This window comes from Salvelinus namaycush, unplaced genomic scaffold (assembly GCF_016432855.1).
Source record: "Salvelinus namaycush isolate Seneca unplaced genomic scaffold, SaNama_1.0 Scaffold622, whole genome shotgun sequence".
Lineage (NCBI taxonomy): Eukaryota > Metazoa > Chordata > Actinopteri > Salmoniformes > Salmonidae > Salvelinus > Salvelinus namaycush.
The window spans coordinates 36457-58750 of NW_024061334.1; the positions used below are offsets into that span (position 1 = coordinate 36457).

Below are 22294 nucleotides of genomic sequence, written 5' to 3' on the forward strand. Positions count from 1 at the left end.
GACACACAGGGAAGAGATGTTGTTCCAGCTACAGACACACCGCTAGTAGACACACCGCTAGTAGACACAACGCTAGTACAGACCCACCGCTAGTAGACACACCGCTAGTACAGACCCACCGCTAGTACAGACACACTGCTAGTACAGACACACCGCTAGTAGACACACCGCTAGTAGACACACCGCTAGTACAGACCCACCGCTAGTACAGACCCACCACTACTACAGACCCACCGCTACTACAGACCCACCGCTAGTACAGACACACCGCTAGTACAGACACACCGCTAGTACAGACCCACTGCTAGTACAGACCCACTGCTAGTACAGACCCACTGCTACTACAGACCCACTGCTACTACAGACCCACTGCTAGTACAGACACACTGCTAGTACAGACACACCGCTAGTACAGACACACAGGGAAGAGATGTTGTTCCAGCTACAGACACACCGCTAGTAGACACACCGCTAGTACAGACCCACCGCTAGTACAGACCCACTGCTAGTACAGACCCACCGCTAGTACAGACCCACCGCTAGTACAGACCCACCGCTAGTACAGACCCACCGCTAGTACAGACCCACCGCTAGTACAGACCCACCGCTAGTACAGACCCACCGCTAGTACAGACCCACCGCTAGTACAGACCCACCGCTAGTACAGACACACCGCTAGTACAGACCCACCGCTAGTACAGACCCACCGCTAGTACAGACCCACCGCTAGTACAGACCCACCGCTAGTACAGACCCACCGCTAGTACAGACCCACCGCTAGTACAGACACACCGCTAGTACAGACACACCGCTAGTACAGACCCACCGCTAGTACAGACCCACCGCTAGTACAGACCCACCGCTAGTACAGACCCACCGCTAGTACAGACACACTGCTAGTACAGACACACCGCTAGTACAGACCCACCGCTACTACAGACCCACTGCTAGTACAGACCCACTGCTACTACAGACACACTGCTAGTACAGACACACCGCTAGTACAGACACACAGGGAAGAGATGTTGTTCCAGCTACAGACACACCGCTAGTAGACACACCGCTAGTAGACACAACGCTAGTACAGACCCACCGCTAGTACAGACACACCGCTAGTAGACACACCGCTAGTACAGACCCACCGCTAGTACAGACACACCGCTAGTACAGACCCACCGCTAGTACAGACACACCGCTAGTACAGACCCACTGCTAGTACAGACCCACTGCTAGTACAGACCCACTGCTACTACAGACCCACTGCTACTACAGACCCACTGCTACTACAGACCCACTGCTAGTACAGACACACTGCTAGTACAGACACACTGCTAGTACAGACACACCGCTAGTACAGACACACAGGGAAGAGATGTTGTTCCAGCTACAGACACACCGCTAGTACAGACACACCGCTAGTACAGACCCACCGCTAGTACAGACCCACCGCTAGTACAGACCCACCGCTAGTACAGACCCACCGCTAGTACAGACCCACCGCTAGTACAGACCCACCGCTAGTACAGACCCACCGCTAGTACAGACCCACCGCTAGTACAGACCCACCGCTACTACAGACCCACCGCTAGTACAGACCCACCGCTAGTACAGACCCACCGCTAGTACAGACCCACCGCTAGTACAGACCCACCGCTAGTACAGACACACCGCTAGTACAGACCCACCGCTAGTACAGACCCACCGCTACTACAGACCCACCGCTAGTACAGACCCACCGCTAGTACAGACACACCGCTAGTACAGACCCACCGCTAGTACAGACCCACCGCTAGTACAGACCCACTGCTAGTACAGACCCACCGCTAGTACAGACCCACCACTAGTACAGACCCACCGCTAGTACAGACCCACCGCTAGTACAGACCCACCGCTAGTACAGACCCACTGCTACTACAGACACACTGCTAGTACAGACACACAGGGAAGAGATGTTGTTCCAGCTACAGACACACCGCTAGTAGACACACCGCTAGTAGACACACCGCTAGTACAGACCCACCGCTAGTACAGACACACCGCTAGTAGACACACCGCTAGTACAGACCCACCGCTAGTACAGACACACTGCTAGTACAGACACACCGCTAGTAGACACACCGCTAGTAGACACACCGCTAGTACAGACCCACCGCTAGTACAGACCCACCACTACTACAGACCCACCACTACTACAGACCCACCGCTAGTACAGACACACCGCTAGTACAGACACACCGCTAGTACAGACCCACCGCTAGTACAGACCCACTGCTAGTACAGACCCACTGCTAGTACAGACCCACTGCTACTACAGACCCACTGCTACTACAGACCCACTGCTAGTACAGACACACCGCTAGTACAGACACACAGGGAAGAGATGTTGTTCCAGCTACAGACACACCGCTAGTAGACACACCGCTAGTACAGACCCACCGCTAGTACAGACCCACCACTACTACAGACCCACCACTACTACAGACCCACCGCTAGTACAGACACACCGCTAGTACAGACACACTGCTAGTACAGACCCACCGCTAGTACAGACCCACCGCTAGTACAGACCCACCGCTACTACAGACCCACCGCTAGTACAGACCCACCGCTAGTACAGACCCACCGCTAGTACAGACCCACCGCTAGTACAGACCCACCGCTAGTACAGACCCACCGCTAGTACAGACACACCGCTAGTACAGACCCACTGCTAGTACAGACACACTGCTAGTACAGACCCACCGCTAGTAGACACACCGCTAGTAGACACACCGCTAGTACAGACCCACCGCTAGTACAGACCCACCGCTAGTACAGACCCACCGCTAGTACAGACCCACCGCTAGTACAGACCCACCGCTAGTACAGACCCACCGCTAGTACAGACCCACCGCTAGTACAGACCCACTGCTAGTACAGACCCACCGCTAGTACAGACCCACTGCTACTACAGACACACTGCTACTACAGACACACAGGGAAGAGATGTTAAAGCTAAATTCTAATAGGCACTTTGTCACCTGTCTAGGTTTAGTTAGTGTTACCATAGTTACCTGACTTGGTGGTGCTGTAGTTACCTGACTTGGTGGTGCTGTAGGTGTAGTTACCTGACTTGGTGGTGCTGTAGTTACCTGACTTGGTGGTGCTGTAGTCACCTGACTTGGTGGTGCTGTAGTCACCTGACTTGGTGGTGCTGTAGTCACCTGACTTGGTGGTGCTGTAGGTGTAGTTACCTGACTTGGTGGTGCTGTAGTTACCTGACTTGGTGGTGCTGTAGGTGTAGTTACCTGACTTGGTGGTGCTGTAGTTACCTGACTTGGTGGTGCTGTAGTCACCTGACTTGGTGGTGCTGTAGTTACCTGACTTGGTGGTGCTGTAGGTGTAGTTACCTGACTTGGTGGTGCTGTAGTTACCTGACTTGGTGGTGCTGTAGGTGTAGTTACCTGACTTGGTGGTGCTGTAGTTACCTGACTTGGTGGTGCTGTAGGTGTAGTTACCTGACTTGGTGGTGCTGTAGGTGTAGTTACCTGACTTGGTGGTGCTGTAGGTGTAGTTACCTGACTTGGTGGTGCTGTAGTTACCTGACTTGGTGGTGCTGTAGTTACCTGACTTGGTGGTGCTGTAGGTGTAGTTACCTGACTTGGTGGTGCTGTAGGTGTAGTTACCTGACTTGGTGGTGCTGTAGGTGTAGTTACCTGACTTGGTGGTGCTGTAGTTACCTGACTTGGTGGTGCTGTAGGTGTAGTTACCTGACTTGGTGGTGCTGTAGTTACCTGACTTGGTGGTGCTGTAGGTGTAGTTACCTGACTTGGTGGTGCTGTAGGTGTAGTTACCTGACTTGGTGGTGCTGTAGTTACCTGACTTGGTGGTGCTGTAGGTATAGTTACCTGACTTGGTGGTGCTGTAGTTACCTGACTTGGTGGTGCTGTAGGTGTAGTTACCTGACTTGGTGGTGCTGTAGGTGTAGTTACCTGACTTGGTGGTGCTGTAGGTGTAGTTACCTGACTTGGTGGTGCTGTAGTCACCTGACTTGGTGGTGCTGTAGGTGTAGTTACCTGACTTGGTGGTGCTGTAGGTGTAGTTACCTGACTTGGTGGTGCTGTAGGTGTAGTTACCTGACTTGGTGGTGCTGTAGTCCCCTGACTTGGTGGTGCTGTAGTTACCTGACTTGGTGGTGCTGTAGGTGTAGTTACCTGACTTGGTGGTGCTGTAGTCCCCTGACTTGGTGGTGCTGTAGTTACCTGACTTGGTGGTGCTGTAGGTGTAGTCACCTGACTTGGTGGTGCTGTAGTTACCTGACTTGGTGGTGCTGTAGTCACCTGACTTGGTGGTGCTGTAGTTACCTGACTTGGTGGTGCTGTAGTTACCTGACTTGGTGGTGCTGTAGGTGTAGTCCCCTGACTTGGTGGTGCTGTAGTTACCTGACTTGGTGGTGCTGTAGTCCCCTGACTTGGTGGTGCTGTAGTCACCTGACTTGGTGGTGCTGTAGTCACCTGACTTGGTGGTGCTGTAGTCACCTGACTTGGTGGTGCTGTAGTTACCTGACTTGGTGGTGCTGTAGTCACCTGACTTGGTGGTGCTGTAGTCACCTGACTTGGTGGTGCTGTAGTCACCTGACTTGGTGGTGCTGTAGTTACCTGACTTGGTGGTGCTGTAGTCACCTGACTTGGTGGTGCTGTAGTCACCTGACTTGGTGGTGCTGTAGTCACCTGACTTGGTGGTGCTGTAGTTACCTGACTTGGTGGTGCTGTAGTCACCTGACTTGGTGGTGCTGTAGTCACCTGACTTGGTGGTGCTGTAGTTACCTGACTTGGTGGTGCTGTAGGTGTAGTTACCATATTTACTGTAGGTGTATATGTGGCTGAAGGGCTGGGAGCTGAAGAGGAAATGACTCTGCAGCGTGCGACACAGCGTCTCCAGGAAGCGGAGCACGAAGGAGGCGCTGGAGGCTGAGGGCAGCTTCACCAGACGAACTCCACCATCCATCCTCACTAGGGGCAGGGGGCAGAGGTCAACATGTGGTCAAACACAGAGGTCAACACAGAGTCATTGTCAGTTGACTGGCTGACTGGTGATATGACAGGTCTGTGGCGTGTCAGGCCTGTGGCGTGTCAGCGCAGGCCTGTGGCGTGTCAGCGCAGGCCTGTGGCGTGTCAGCGCAGGTCTGTGGCGTGTCAGGGCAGGTCTGTGGCGTGTCAGGGCAGGTCTGTGGCGTGTCAGGGCAGGTCTGTGGCGTGTCAGGGCAGGTCTGTGGCGTGTCAGGGCAGGTCTGTGGCGTGTCAGGGCAGGTCTGTGGCGTGTCAGGGCAGGTCTGTGGCGTGTCAGGGCAGGTCTGTGGCGTGTCAGGGCAGGTCTGTGGCGTGTCAGCGCAGGTCTGTGGCGTGTCAGCGCAGGTCTGTGGCGTGTCAGCGCAGGTCTGTGGCGTGTCAGCGCAGGTCTGTGGCGTGTCAGCGCAGGTCTGTGGCGTGTCAGCGCAGGTCTGTGGCGTGTCAGCGCAGGTCTGTGGCGTGTCAGGGCAGGTCTGTGGCGTGTCAGGGCAGGTCTGTGGCGTGTCAGGGCAGGTCTGTGGCGTGTCAGGGCAGGTCTGTGGCGTGTCAGGGCAGGTCTGTGGCGTGTCAGGGCAGGTCTGTGGCGTGTCAGGGCAGGTCTGTGGCGTGTCAGGGCAGGTCTGTGGCGTGTCAGGGCAGGTCTGTGGCGTGTCAGGGCAGGTCTGTGGCGTGTCAGGGCAGGTCTGTGGCGTGTCAGTGCAGGTCTGTGGCGTGTCAGTGCAGGTCTGTGGCGTGTCAGTGCAGGTCTGTGGCGTGTCAGTGCAGGTCTGTGGCGTGTCAGTGCAGGTCTGTGTCAGTAGCCATCTCCTCACCACTGACAACCTCTCCTCCCCCAGCGTGTGCCTGTAGAGTTCTGAGCAGCACCTTTGGTTGGTAACAACAGTCTAGACAAGTCTGAACCGCCTGTCGCAGCACCGCGTTAACAGGACCTGGCCCAAAGTGGTCCGGAAGACGCTGCATCTGCTTCCTGTCCAGGTGAGGCCCACAGGTCCCATGCTTGTTCACATACACACACACTGATATAACACACAAAGAGAAACGATTAAAATGGGGGTACACTCTGATATAACACACAAAGAGAAGCATCAAGGCCTGACTATTTTACCCACTAGTCCTTCGGACAAGTAGGACTGATGTTTTACTTGTTCAAAAGGCTCTCCTGGAGGGTTAGGGTTAGGCCACTAGATGGCTGGCCACTAGTGCTGAGCGATTAATCAACATTCTGGGGGTTTTCCCCCCGGTTATTAAACAACTGACCAAAGTCGGTTCAATTACTTGAATTACATTTATTTGAGTCCAACGCGCCTTTCTCAAGAGACAAATCAAATCCTTCACAAGAGAAAACAAGTGGGACGCTGGGCTGAAACGAGTTTTCATTAAACAAACATTCAACCTAGTTTCTTTGGACACTGTGTTAACTAACCTCCAGACGAGCTTCAATGCCATACAACTCTCCTTCCGTGGCCTCCAACTGCTCTTACATGCAAGTAAAACTAAAAGCATGCTCTTCAGCCGATCACCGCCCGCACCCGCCCGCCCGACTAGCATCACTACTCTGGACGGTTCGGACTTAGAATATGTGGACAACTACAAATACCTAGGTGTCTGGTTAGACTGTAAACTCTCCTTCCAGACTCACATTAAGCATCTCCGATCCAAAATTAAATCTAGAATCGGCTTCCTATTTCGCAACAAAGCATGCTTCACTCATGCTGCCAAACATACCCTAGTAAAACTGACCATCCTACCGATCCTCGACTTCGGCGATGTCATTTACAAAATAGCCTCCAACACTCTACTCAACAAATTGGATGCATTCTATCACAGTGCCATCCGTTTTGTCACCAAAGCCCCATATAGTACCCACCACTGCGACCTGTACGCCCTTGTTGGCTGGCCCTCGCTTCATACTCATCGCCAAACCCACTGGCTCCAGGTCATGTACAAGTCTCTGCTAGGTAAAGCCCCGCCTTATCTCAGCTCACTGGTCACCACAGCAGCACCCACCCGAAACATGCGCTCCAGCAGGTATATCTCACTGGTCACCCCCAAAGCCAATTCCTCCTTTGGCCGCCTTTCCTTCCAGTTCTCTGCTGCCAATGACTGGAACGAACTGCAAAAATCACTGAAGCTGGAGACTCATATCTCCCTCACTAACTTTAAGCACCAGCTGTCAGAGCAGCTCACAGATCACTGCACCTGTACATAGCCCATCTGTAAATAGCCCATCCAACTACCTCATCCTCATCCCCATACTGTATTTATTTATTTATCTTGCTCCTTTGCACCCCAGTATCTCTACTTGCACATTCATCTTCTGCACATCTACCATTCCAGTGTTAAATTGCTATATTGTAATTACTTCACCACCATGGCCTATTTATTGCCTACCTCCCTTATCTCACCTCATTTGCACTCAGTGTATATAGACTTTTTGTTTTCTTTTTTCTACTGTATTATTGACTGTATGTGTGTTTATTCCATGTGTAACTCTGTGTTGTTGTATGTGTCGAACTGCTTTGCTTTATCTTGGCCAGGTCGCAGTTGCAAATGAGAACTTGTTCTCAACTAGCCTACCTGGTTAAATAAAGGGTTAGGGTTATATATATAAATACCTGGTTAAATAAAGGGTTAGGGTTATATATATAAATACCTGGTTAAATAAAGGGTTAGGGTTATATATATAAATACCTGGTTAAATAAAGGGTTAGGGTTATATATATAAATACCTGGTTACATAAAGGGTTAGGGTTATATATATTAATACTTGGTTAAATAAAGGGTTAGGGTTATATATATAAATACCTGGTTAAATAAAGGGTTAGGGTTATATATATAAATACCTGGTTAAATAAAGGGTTAGGGTTATATATATAAATACCTGGTTAAATAAAGGGTTAGGGTTATATATATAAATACCTGGTTAAATAAAGGGTTAGGGTTATATATATAAATACCTGGTTAAATAAAGGGTTAGGGTTATATATATAAATACTTGGTTAAATAAAGGTGACATAATGTCAAGTATAAAACACATGTGGTCAACCCTCAGTCTGTGAAATATTTGGTGTGCAGGCTTTTGATCCTGCTCAAACACATCAACGCCAGTTTATCAAGGTCCGGTTGAGCAGCTTATTTCAAATTTTGTTAGAGGGGGCCTGGAATAAAAGCATGTACACCCATTAGCTCTCCAGGAGGATGGTTCGCCAGCCGTTAGCTCTCCAGGAGGATGGTTCGCCAGCCGTTAGCTCTCCAGGAGGATGGTTCGCCAGCCGTTAGCTCTCCAGGAGGATGGTTCGCCAGCCGTTAGCTCTCCAGGAGGATGGTTCGCCAGCCGTTAGCTCTCCAGGAGGATGGTTCGCCAGCCGTTAGCTCTCCAGGAGGATGGTTCGCCAGCCGTTAGCTCTCCAGGAGGATGGTTCGCCAGCCGTTAGCTCTCCAGGAGGATGGTTCGCCAGCCGTTAGCTCTCCAGGAGGATGGTTCGCCAGCCGTTAGCTCTCCAGGAGGATGGTTCGCCAGTCGTTAGCTCTCCAGGAGGATGGTTCGCCAGCCGTTAGCTCTCCAGGAGGATGGTTCGCCACCCGTTAGCTCTCCAGGAGGATGGTTCGCCACCCGTTAGCTCTCCAGGAGGATGGTTCGCCAGCCGTTAGCTCTCCAGGAGGATGGTTCGCCAGCCGTTAGCTCTCCAGGAGGATTGTTCGCCAGCCATTAGCTCTCCAGGAGGATGGTTCGCCAGCCGTTAGCTCTCCAGGAGGATGGTTCGCCAGCCGTTAGCTCTCCAGGAGGATTGTTCGCCAGCCATTAGCTCTCCAGGAGGATGGTTCGCCAGCCGTTAGCTCTCCAGGAGGATGGTTCGCCAGCCATTAGCTCTCCAGGAGGATGGTTCGCCAGCCATTAGCTCTCCAGGAGCCTGGCAAGTCCGTTAAGAACAAATTATTATTTACAATGACGGGCTACCCTGGGCCAAACCCGGACGATGCTGGGCCAATTGTGCGCCGCCCTATGGGACATTGACTCGGTACCCCCTGTATACAGCCTCCACATTGACCCGGTACCCCCTGTATACAGCCTCCACATTGACCCGGTACCCCCTGTATATAGCCTCCACATTGACCAGGTACCCCCTGTATATAGCCTCCACATTGACCAGGTACCCCCTGTATATAGCCTCCACATTGACCAGGTACCCCCTGTATATAGCCTCCACATTGACCAGGTACCCCCTGTATATAGCCTCCACATTGACCAGGTACCCCCTGTATATAGCCTCCACATTGACCAGGTACCCCCTGTATATAGCCTCCACATTGACCAGGTACCCCCTGTATATAGCCTCCACATTGACCCGGTACCCCCTGTATATAGCCTCCACATTGACCCGGTACCCCCTGTATATAGCCTCCACATTGACCCGGTACCCCCTGTATATAGCCTCCACATTGACCAGGTACCCCCTGTATATAGCCTCCACATTGACCAGGTACCCCCTGTATATAGCCTCCACATTGACCAGCCTCCACATTGACCAGGTACCCCCTGTATATAGCCTCCACATTGACCAGGTACCCCCTGTATATAGCCTCCACATTGACCAGGTACCCCCTGTATATAGCCTCCACATTGACCAGGTACCCCCTGTATATAGCCTCCACATTGACCAGGTACCCCCTGTATATAGCCTCCACATTGACCAGGTACCCCCTGTATATAGCCTCCACATTGACCCGGTACCCCCTGTATATAGCCTCCACATTGACCCGGTACCCCCTGTATATAGCCTCCACATTGACCAGGTACCCCCTGTATATAGCCTCCACATTGACCAGGTACCCCCTGTATATAGCCTCCACATTGACTCTGTACCGGTACCCCCTGTATATAGCCTCCACATTGACCAGGTACCCCCTGTATATAGCCTCCACATTGACCAGGTACCCCCTGTATATAGCCTCCACATTGACCAGGTACCCCCTGTATATAGCCTCCACATTGACCAGGTACCCCTTGTATATAGCCTCCACATTGACCAGGTACCCCCTGTATATAGCCTCCACATTGACCAGGTACCCCCTGTATATAGCCTCCACATTGACCCGGTACCCCCTGTATATAGCCTCCACATTGACCCGGTACCCCCTGTATATAGCCGCCACATTGACCAGGTACCCCCTGTATATAGCCTCCACATTGACCAGGTACCCCCTGTATATAGCCTCCACATTGACCAGCCTCCACATTGACCAGGTACCCCCTGTATATAGCCTCCACATTGACCAGGTACCCCTGTATATAGCCTCCACATTGACCAGGTACCCCCTGTATATAGCCTCCACATTGACCAGGTACCCCCTGTATATAGCCTCCACATTGACCAGGTACCCCCTGTATATAGCCTCCACATTGACCAGGTACCCCCTGTATATAGCCTCCACATTGACCCGGTACCCCCTGTATATAGCCTCCACATTGACCCGGTACCCCCTGTATATAGCCTCCACATTGACCAGGTACCCCCTGTATATAGCCTCCACATTGACCAGGTACCCCCTGTATATAGCCTCCACATTGACTCTGTACCGGTACCCCCTGTATATAGCCTCCACATTGACCAGGTACCCCCTGTATATAGCCTCCACATTGACCAGGTACCCCCTGTATATAGCCTCCACATTGACCCGGTACCCCCTGTATATAGCCTCCACATTGACCAGGTACCCCTTGTATATAGCCTCCACATTGACCAGGTACCCCCTGTATATAGCCTCCACATTGACCAGGTACCCCCTGTATATAGCCTCCACATTGACCAGGTACCCCCTGTATATAGCCTCCACATTGACCCGGTACCCCCTGTATATAGCCTCCACATTGACCAGGTACCCCTTGTATATAGCCTCCACATTGACCCGGTACCCCCTGTATATAGCCTCCACATTGACCAGGTACCCCCTGTATATAGCCTCCACATTGACCAGGTACCCCCTGTATATAGGTTCCACATTGACTCTGTACCGGTACCCCCTGTATATAGCCTCCACATTGACCAGGTACCCCCTGTATATAGCCTCCACATTGACCAGGTACCCCCTGTATATAGCCTCCACATTGACCAGGTACCCCCTGTATATAGCCTCCACATTGACCAGGTACCCCCTGTATATAGCCTCCACATTGACTCTGTACCGGTACCCCCTGTATATAGCCTCCACATTGACCAGGTACCCCCTGTATATAGCCTCCACATTGACCAGCCTCCACATTGACCAGGTACCCCCTGTATATAGCCTCCACATTGACCAGGTACCCCCTGTATATAGCCTCCACATTGACCAGGTACCCCCTGTATATAGCCTCCACATTGACCAGCCTCCACATTGACCAGGTACCCCCTGTATATAGCCTCCACATTGACCAGGTACCCCCTGTATATAGCCTCCACATTGACCAGCCTCCACATTGACCAGGTACCCCCTGTATATAGCCTCCACATTGACCAGGTACCCCCTGTATATAGCCTCCACATTGACCAGCCTCCACATTGACCAGGTACCCCCTGTATATAGCCTCCACATTGACCAGGGTCGGCGCGGCCGGTCGACACTCCCGAGCACGCGGCCGGTCGGTACTCCCGGGCACGCGGCCGGTCGACACTCCCGGGCACGCGGCCGGTCGACACTCCCGGGCACGCGGCCGGTCGGTACTCCCGGGCACGCGGCGGTAATGCTCACAAACACAGCCGTGCTAAAGTGCCATTACCTTCCTGGCTGATATGTTGATTTTTATTTGATTGGTCAATAAATGAACACTGTTTAGTGCTAACAGTAATTTAATACAGGAAACAGAGGTAAGTTTCTAGGTGTGTGGTTTGTTGGTATTATGAGGGAGGTGATTGGTGCGATGTAAGGTTAGAGAGGTGGGCTGCAGCTGGTTAGAGAGGTGGGCTGCAGCTGGTTAGAGAGGTGGGCTGCAGCTGGTTAGAGAGGTGGGCTGCAGCTGGTTAGAGAGGTGGGCTGCAGCTGGTTAGAGAGGTGGGCTGCAGCTGGCTAGAGAGGTGGGCTGCAGCTGGCTAGAGAGGTGGGCTGCAGCTGGTTAGAGAGGTGGGCTGCCGCTGGTTAGAGAGGTGGGCTGCAGCTGGCTAGAGAGGTGGGCTGCAGCTGGTTAGAGAGGTGGGCTGCCGCTGGTTAGAGAGGTGGGCTGCAGCTGGCTAGAGAGGTGGGCTGCAGCTGGTTAGAGAGGTGGGCTGCCGCTGGTTAGAGAGGTGGGCTGCAGCTGGTTAGAGAGGTGGGCTGCAGCTGGTTAGAGAGGTGGGCTGCAGCTGGCTAGAGAGGTGGGCTGCAGCTGGTTAGAGAGGTGGGCTGCCGCTGGTTAGAGAGGTGGGCTGCCGCTGGTTAGAGAGGTGGGCTGCAGCTGGTTAGAGAGGTGGGCTGCAGCTGGCTAGAGAGGTGGGCTGCAGCTGGCTAGAGAGGTGGGCTGCAGCTGGTTAGAGAGGTGGGCTGCAGCTGGCTAGAGAGGTGGGCTGCAGCTGGCTAGAGAGGTGGGTTGCAGCTGGCTAGAGAGGTGGGCTGCAGCTGGCTAGAGAGGTGGGCAGTCGTCAAGTTTACCTGTAGAGACCACAGAGCTGAAGCAGTCCTGTTGACCCCCTGATGACACTGCGTTCTGGAGCATCTTGGGCTTCCTCTTGCTGCCAGGTTTAGGGCCTCTCTTCTTGTGAGGCCTGGGAGCCAGCTGTGAGTTAGAGGTTGGAGCCGTGCCGTTCTGAGCTGCAGCTGCCTCCGCTACAGCCTTCAGCAGGGCGATGGTCTCACTCTTGGGGCGCCGCCCCCGCACCCCCTTCCTGACAGGCAGCGGGGGCAGGGGGGTGGGAAGCCGGAAGGGAGCAGGCATGGATCGACGGCTAGGCTTGGAGGGGATGTGGGCTGCTGTTAGGACATGCAGGTTCTTTGGCAGGTTGACTGGAAAAACAACAGAGGGATTATAACATTTCAGTGCTACGGACATGGAGGATTACGCTGAGCTACAGCCTCTACACTGGCTGAGAGAGGAGGGCTACAGCCTCTACACTGGCTGAGAGAGGAGGGCTACAGCCTCTACACTGGCTGAGAGAGGAGGGCTACAGCCTCTACACTGGCTGAGAGAGGAGGGTTACGCTGGGCTACAGCCTCTACACTGGCTGAGAGAGGAGGGTTACGCTGGGCTACAGCCTCTACACTGGCTGAGAGAGGAGGATTACGCTGGGCTACAGCCTCTACACTGGCTGAGAGAGGAGGGTTACGCTGGGCTACAGCCTCTACACTGGCTGAGAAAGGAGGGCTACAGCCTCTACACTGGCTGAGAGGAGGGCTACGCTGGGCTACAGCCTCTACACTGGCTGAGAGAGGAGGGTTATGCTGGGCTACAGCCTCTACACTGGCTGAGAGAGGAGGGTTACGCTGGGCTACAGCCTCTACACTGGCTGAGAGAGGAGGGCTACAGCCTCTACACTGGCTGAGAGGAGGGCTACGCTGGGCTACAGCCTCTACACTGGCTGAGAGAAGAGGGTTACGCTGGGCTACAGCCTCTACACTGGCTGAGAGAGGAGGGCTACAGCCTCTACACTGGCTGAGAGAGGAGGGCTACGCTGGGCTACAGCCTCTACACTGGCTGAGAGAGGAGGGTTACGCTGGGCTACAGCCTCTACACTGGCTGAGAGAGGAGGGTTACGCTGGGCTACAGCCTCTACACTGGCTGAGAGAGGAGGATTACTCTGGGATACAGCCTCTACACTGGCTGGGCTACAGCCTCTACACTGGCTGAGAGAGGAGGATTACGCTGGGCTACAGCCTCTACACTGGCTGAGAGAGGAGGATTACGCTGGGCTACAGCCTCTACACTGGCTGAGAGAGGAGGGTTACTCTGGGCTACAGCCTCTACACTGGCTGAGAGAGGAGAGGAGGATTACGCTGGGATACAGCCTCTACACTGGCTGAGAGAGGAGGGTTACGCTGGGCTACAGCCTCTACACTGGCTGAGAGAGCAGGATTACTCTGGGCTACAGCCTCTACACTGGCTGAGAGAGGAGGGTTATGCTGGGCTACAGCCTCTACACTGGCTGAGAGAAGAGAGGAGGATTACGCTGGGCTACAGCCTCTACACTGGCTGAGAGGAGGATTACGCTGGGCTACAGCCTCTACACTGGCTGAGAGAGGAGGGTTACGCTGGGCTACAGCCTCTACACTGGCTGAGAGAGGAGGGTTACGCTGGGCTACAGCCTCTACACTGGCTGAGAGAGGAGGGTTACGCTGGGCTACAGCCTCTACACTGGCTGAGAGGAGGGTTACGCTGGGCTACAGCCTCTACACTGGCTGAGAGAGGAGGATTACGCTGGGCTACAGCCTCTACACTGGCTGAGAGAGGAGGTTTACTCTGGGCTACAGCCTCTACACTGGCTGAGAGAGGAGGATTACGCTGGGCTACAGCCTCTACACTGGCTGAGAGAGGAGGTTTACTCTGGGCTACAGCCTCTACACTGGCTGAGAGAGGAGGATTACGCTGGGCTACAGCCTCTACACTGGCTGAGAGAGGAGGTTTACTCTGGGATACAGCCTCTACACTGGCTGGGCTACAGCCTCTACACTGGCTGGGCTACAGCCTCTACACTGGCTGGGCTACAGCCTCTACACTGGCTGAGAGAGGAGAGGAGGATTACGCTGGGCTACAGCCTCTACACTGGCTGAGAGAGGAGGATTACTCTGGGATACAGCCTCTACACTGGCTGGGCTACAGCCTCTACACTGGCTGGGCTACAGCCTCTACACTGGCTGGGCTACAGCCTCTACACTGGCTGGGCTACAGCCTCTACACTGACTGAGAGAGGAGGATTACGCTGGGCTACAGCCTCTACACTGGCTGAGAGAGGAGGATTACGCTGGGCTACAGCCTCTACACTGGCTGAGAGAGGAGGATTACGCTGGGCTACAGCCTCTACACTGGCTGAGAGAGAAGGGTTACGCTGGGCTACAGCCTCTACACTGGCTGAGAGAGGAGGATTACTCTGGGCTACAGCCTCTACACTGGCTGAGAGAGGAGGGTTACGCTGGGCTACAGCCTCTACACTGGCTGAGAGAGGAGGGTTATGCTGGGCTACAGCCTCTACACTGGCTGAGAGAGGAGGATTACGCTGGGCTACAGCCTCTACACTGGCTGAGAGAGGAGGGTTACGCTGGGCTACAGCCTCTACACTGGCTGAGAGAGAAGGGCTACAGCCTCTACACTGGCTGAGAGAGGAGGGTTACGCTGGGCTACAGCCTCTACACTGGCTGAGAGAGGAGGATTACTCTGGGCTACAGCCTCTACACTGGCTGAGAGGAGGGTTACGCTGGGCTACAGCCTCTACACTGGTTGAGAGAAGAGGATTATACTGGGCTACAGCCTCTACACTGGCGGAGAGGAGGATTACGCTGGGCTACAGCCTCTACACTGGCTGAGAGAAGAGGGTTATACTGGGATACAGCCTCTACACTGGCTGAGAGAAGAGAGGAGGGTTACGCTGGGCTACAGCCTCTACACTGGCTGAGAGAGGAGGATTACGCTGGGCTACAGCCTCTACACTGGCTGAGAGAGGAGGGTTACGCTGGGCTACAGCCTCTACACTGGCGGAGAGGAGGATTACGCTGGGCTACAGCCTCTACACTGGCTGAGAGAAGAGGGTTATACTGGGATACAGCCTCTACACTGGCTGAGAGAAGAGAGGAGGGTTACGCTGGGCTACAGCCTCTACACTGGCTGAGAGAGGAGGATTACGCTGGGCTACAGCCTCTACACTGGCTGAGAGAGGAGGGTTATGCTGGGCTACAGCCTCTACAATGAATGAGAGGAGGATTACGCTGGGCTACAGCCTCTACACTGGCTGAGAGAGAAGGGTTACGCTGGGCTACAGCCTCTACACTGGCTGAGAGAGGAGGGTTACGCTGGGCTACAGCCTCTACACTGGCTGAGAGAGGAGGGCTACGCTGGGCTACAGCCTCTACAATGAATGAGAGGAGGATTATGCTGGGCTACAGCCTCTACACTGGCTGAGAGGAGGATTACGCTGGGCTACAGCCTCTACACTGGCTGAGAGAGGAGGGTTACGCTGGGCTACAGCCTCTACACTGGCTGAGAGAGGAGGGTTACGCTGGGCTACAGCCTCTACACTGGCTGAGAGAGGAGGATTACGCTGGGCTACAGCCTCTACACTGGCTGAGAGAGGAGGGCTACAGCCTCTACACTGGCTGAGAGAGGAGGGTTACGCTGGGCTACAGCCTCTACACTGGCTGAGAGAGGAGGGCTACGCTGGGCTACAGCCTCTACACTGGCTGAGAGGAGGGTTACGCTGGGCTACAGCCTCTACACTGGCTGAGAGGAGGATTACGCTGGGCTACAGCCTCTACACTGGCTAAGAGAGGAGGGTTACGCTGGGCTACCGCCTCTACACTGGCTGAGAGGAGGATTACGCTGGGCTACAGCCTCTACACTGGCTGAGAGGAGGATTACGCTGGGCTACAGCCTCTACACTGGCTGAGAGAGGAGGATTACGCTGGGCTACAGCCTCTACACTGGCTAAGAGAGGAGGGTTACGCTGGGCTACCGCCTCTACACTGGCTGAGAGACGTATGTGGCAGGGTCTACAGGAAATCACGCACTACAAAAATTAAACCAGCCACATCACGGACACCGACGTCATGCTTCCAGACAAACATAACACTTTTTTTGCCCGCTTTGAGGATAATAGTGCCACTGTCGTGGCCCACTAATAAGGACTGCGACCCCCCCCCTCTCCTTCTCCGTGGCCGACGTGAGTAAAACATTTAAACGTGTTAACCCTCGCAAGGCTGCCGGCCCAGCCGCATCCTCAGAGCATCCCAGTCTGCTGTCCCCACATGCTTCAAGATGACCACCATTGTTACCCAAGAAGCAAAGATATCTGAACTAAATGACTAATCGCCCGTAGTACTCACTTCTGTCATCATGAAGCTTTGAGAGACTAGTCAAGGATCATATCACCTCCACCTTACCGGCCACCCTAGAACCACTTCAGTTTGCATACCATCCCAACAGGTTCACAGACGATGCAATCACCATCACACTGCCCTATCCCATCTGGACAAGAGGAATACCTATGTATTCCAACAGTCAATGCTGTTCATTGACTACAGCTCAGCATTCAACACCATAGTACCCTCCAACCTCATCATCAAGCTGGAGGCCCTGGGTCTCAACCCCGCCCTGTGCAAATGGGTCCTGGACTTTCTGATGGGCAGCCACCAGGTGGTGAAGGTAGGAAACAACATCTCCACTCCACTCAGCCCCTCCTGTACTCCCTGTTCACCCATGACTGCGTGGCCATGCACGCTTCCAACTCAATCATCAAGTTTGCAGACAACACTACAGTAGTGGGCTTGACTACCAACAACGACGAGACGGCCTACAGGGAAGAGGTGAGGGCACTCGGAGTGTGGTGTCAGGAAAACAACTTCTCACTCAAATTCAACAAAACAAAAGGAGATGATCGTGGACTTCAGGAAACAGCAGAGGGAGCACCCCCCTATCCACATCGACAGGACAGTAGTGGTTAAGGTGGAAAGTTGTAAATTCCTCGGCATACAAATCACAGACAAACTGAAATGGTCCACCCACCCACATCCCCCCGCAACAACGCTTCTTCAACCTCAGGAGGCTGAAGAAATTTGGCTTGTCACCTAAAACCCTGACAAACTTTTACAGCGGCACAATCGAGAGGATTTTATTGATCTGTATCACTGGTACGGCAACTGCACCGCCCTCAACATCAAGGCTCTCCAGAGGTTGCTGCGGTCTGCACAACGCATCACCGGGGGCACACTGCCTGCCCTCCATGACACTTACAGCACCCGATGTCACAGGAAGGCCAAAAAGATCATCAAGGACAATCACCTGAGCCACTGCCTTTTCACACAGCTACCATCCAGAAGTTTTTTGCATTGTTCATAACTAGTTATGTACATAATGTTGATGCTACCCTCTCCTACGACCGAAAAGAGCTTCTGGACATCAGAACCTGGATTGATCACCTCAAACTGGACGAAGAGTTATTCTTCAATGAATCGGACGCGAGGGATATACTGTTGACACCTGACCAGGCCCTGATCCCTGTGATTCGCTGGAGAAGGAAACGGAGATTGAGGCAAAAGATCAGGATGCTTTGTAGGGACCAGGCGACGAGTGGCTAATCTGCCCTCCGTTCTGCTAGCTAACGTTCAATCGCTAGAAAATAAATGGGACGAACTGAAAGCATGTATATCCTACCAACGGGACATTAAAAACAAATATTTTCTTGTGGATGAACGACGACATTAAGAACAGACCTGGCGAGTTATACACTGCATCGGCAAGACAGAACAGCAGCCTCTGGTAAGACACGGGCAGGGGCCTATGCATTTATGTATACAACAGCTGGAGCACAATATCTAAGGAAGTCTCAAAGTTTTGCTCGCTTGAGGTTGAGCATCTTATGATAAGCTGTAGACCACACTATTACACAGAGAGTTTATCTGTATTTTCGTAGCGGTCTACATACCACCACGGAGCGAGGTTGGAACTAAAACCGCACTAAATGAGCTGTATTCCGCCATAAGCAAACAGGAAAACGCTCATCCAGAGGCGGCATTCCTAGTGGCCGGTGACTTTAATGCAGGGAAACTCAAAATCAGTTTTACCAAATTTCTATCAACATGTTAAACGTGCAACCAGAGGAAGAAAAAAATTCTAGACCACCTCTACTCCACACACAGACGCGTACAAAGCTTTCCCTCGTCCTCCATTTGTCAAATCTGATATTAATTCGATCCTCCTGATTCCTGCTTACAAGCAAAAGCAGGAAGCACCAGCGACTCTATGAAAAAGTGGTCAGATGAAGCAGATGCTAAACTACAGGACTGTTTTGCTAGCACAAACTAGAATATGTTCCGGGATTCTTCCGATGGTATTGAGTACACCACATCAGTCACTGGCTTCATCAGTAAGTGCATCGAGAACGTCGTCCCCACAGTGACTGTACGTACATACTCCAACCAGAAGCCATAGAGTACAGGCAACATTCGCACTGAGCTTAAGGGTAGAGCTGCCGCTTTCAAGGAGCGGAACTCTAACCCGGAAGCTTACAAGAACTCCCGCTATGCCCTCCGACGAACCATCAAACAGGGAAAGGATCCATACAGGACTAAGATAGAATCGTACTACACCGGCTCCGACGCTCGTCGGATGTGGCAGGGCTTGCAAACTATTACAGACTACAAAGGGAAGCACAGCTGAGAGAGACCCAGTGACACGAGCCTACCAGACAAGCTAAATAAGTTCTATGCTTGCTTCAAGGCAAGTAACACTGAAACATGCATGAGAGCACCAACTGTTCCGGTTGACTGTGTGATCACGTTCGCAGTTGCCGATGTGACTAAGACCTTTAAACAGGTCAACATTCACAAGGCCGCATGGCCAGGCGGATTACCAGGACATGTACTCTGAGCATGCCCTAACCAACTGTTTGCCAAAAGTTTGCCAAAAGTTTGCCAAAAGGCACCTAAAGGACTCTCAGACCATGACAAACAAGATTCTCTGGTCTGATGAAACCAAGATTGATCTCTTTGGCATGAATGCCAAGTGTCACATCTGGAAGAAACCTGGCATCATCCCTACGGTGCAGCATCATGTTGTGGGGATGTTTTTCAGCGGCAGGGACTGGGAGACTAGGCAGGATCGAGGGAAAGATGAACAGAGCAAAGTACAGAGAGATCCTTGATGAAAACCTGCTCCAGAGTGCTCAGGACCTCAGACTGGGGCGAAGGTTCACCTTCCAACAGGACAATGACCTTAAGCACACAGCCAAGACAATGCAGGAGTGGCTTCGGGACAAGTCTCTGAATGTCCTTGAGTGGCCCAGCCAGAGCCCGGACTTGAACCCGATCGAACATCTCTGGAGAGACCTGAAAATAGCTGTGCAGCGACACTCCCCATCCAACCTGACAGAGCTTGAGAGGATCTGCAGAGAAGAATGGGAGAAACTCCCCAAATACAGGTGTGCCAAGCGTGTAGCGTCATACCCAAGAAGACTCCAGGCTGTAATCGCTGCCAAAGGTGCTTCAACAAAGTACTGAGTAAAGGGTCTGAATACTTATGCAAATGTCATATTTCAGTTTTATTTGCAAAAATGTCTAAAACCCTGTTTTTGCTTTGACATCATGGGGTATTGTGTGTAGATTGAGGAGGGGGAAAAGGCTGTAACGTAACAAAACGTGGAAAAAGTCAAGGGGTCTGAATCCTTTCCGAATGCACTGTACATGGGCTACCAGGACCTAGTCAATGACAGCTTGGCTATATACCGCTTGTTAACGCTGTAGCATATTTTTCAATTCAGCAAGCAAGTGTTCATTTCTCCTCAAATAGGCTATTTTACCCTAAAGAAAATAAGTCAAAATAAGTGTCCAACAGGCTTCTGTAGTCTGGCTTTACCTGGGACTCCACAAGATTTAAGGAAAGGGGAAAACATGGTCAGTTGTCCAACTGAATGCATTCTACTGAAATGTGTCTTCTGCATTTAACCCAACCCGTCTGAATCAGAGAGGTGCGGGGGGCTGCCGTAATCGACATCCACGTCGTCGCCGCTCGGGGAACAGTGGGTTAACTGCCATGCTCAAGTGCAGAAAGACAGATTAATGGTTCCAACACTAAGACTGGAGACCCATAGAGAACTGCTGCTACCAGACTAATGGTTCCAACACTAAGACTGGAGACCCATAGAGAACTGCTGTTACCAGACTAATGGTTCCAACACTAAGACTGGAGACCCATAGAGAACTGCTGTTACCAGACTAATGGTTCCAACACTAAGACTGGAGACCCATAGAGAACTGCTGCTACCAGACTAATGGTTCCAACACTAAGACTGGAGACCCATAGAGAACTGCTGTTACCAGACTAATGGTTCCAACACTAAGACTGGAGACCCATAGAGAACTGCTGCTACCAGACTAATGGTTCCAACACTAAGACTGGAGACCCATAGAGAACTGCTGTTACCAGACTAATGGTTCCAACACTAAGACTGGAGACCCATAGAGAACTGCTGCTACCAGACTAATGGTTCCAACACTAAGACTGGAGACCCATAGAGAACTGCTGCTACCAGACTAATGGTTCCAACACTAAGACTGGAGACCCATAGAGAACTGCTGCTACCAGACTAATGGTTCCAACACTAAGACTGGAGACCCATAGAGAACTGCTGCTACCAGACTAATGGTTCCAACACTAAGACTGGAGACCCATAGAGAACTGCTGCTACCAGACTAATGGTTCCAACACTAAGACTGGAGACCCATAGAGAACTGCTGATACCAGACTAATGGCTCCAACACTAAGACTGGAGACCCATAGAGAACTGCTGCTACCAGACTAATGGTTCCAACACTAAGACTGGAGACCCATAGAGAACTGCTGCTACCAGATTAATGGTTCCAACACTAAGACTGGAGACCCATAGAGAACTGCTGCTACCAGACTGATGGTTCCAACACTAAGACTGGAGACCCATAGAGAACTGCTGCTACCAGACTAATGGTTCCAACACTAATACTGGAGACCCATAGAGAACTGCTGCTACCAGACTAATGGTTCCAACACTAAGACTGGAGACCCATAGAGAACTGCTGCTACCAGACTAATGGTTCCAACACTAAGACTGGAGACCCATAGAGAACTGCTGCTACCAGACTAATGGTTCCAACACTAAGACTGGAGACCCATAGAGAACTGCTGCTACCAGACTAATGGTTCCAACACTAAGACTGGAGACCCATAGAGAACTGCTGCTACCAGATTAATGGTTCCATCACTAAGACTGGAGACCCATAGAGAACTGCTGCTACCAGACTAATGGTTCCAACACTAAGACTGGAGACCCATAGAGAACTGCTGCTACCAGACTAATGGTTCCAACACTAAGACTGGAGACCCATAGAGAACTGCTGCTACCAGATTAATGGTTCCAACACTAAGACTGGAGACCCATAGAGAACTGCTGCTACCAGACTAATGGTTCCAACACTAAGACTGGAGACCCATAGAGAACTGCTGCTACCAGACTAATGGTTCCAACACTAAGACTGGAGACCCATAGAGAACTGCTGCTACCAGACTAATGGCTCCAACACTAAGACTGGAGACCCATAGAGAACTGCTGTTACCAGACTAATGG

The 22294-nt window shown here is 52.4% G+C and overlaps 1 protein-coding gene across 2 annotated transcripts in view; it reads right to left on the reverse strand.

The window, feature by feature from the left end:
• The window catches only part of LOC120042153 (sex comb on midleg-like protein 2), a 78595-nt gene that overhangs the window by 21787 nt on the left and 34514 nt on the right, over positions 1 to 22294 (reverse strand). The window contains exons 8-10 of one of the 2 annotated variants that reach the window (XM_038987013.1): positions 12651 to 13001; positions 5861 to 6064; positions 4836 to 4991 (exon numbers count right to left, since the gene is read on the reverse strand). In XM_038987013.1, the coding sequence (XP_038842941.1) occupies positions 4836 to 4991; positions 5861 to 6064; positions 12651 to 13001 (711 nt within the window). The remainder of the gene's footprint in view (positions 1 to 4835; positions 4992 to 5860; positions 6065 to 12650; positions 13002 to 22294) is intronic. The other variant, XM_038987014.1, reaches the window with a different exon arrangement.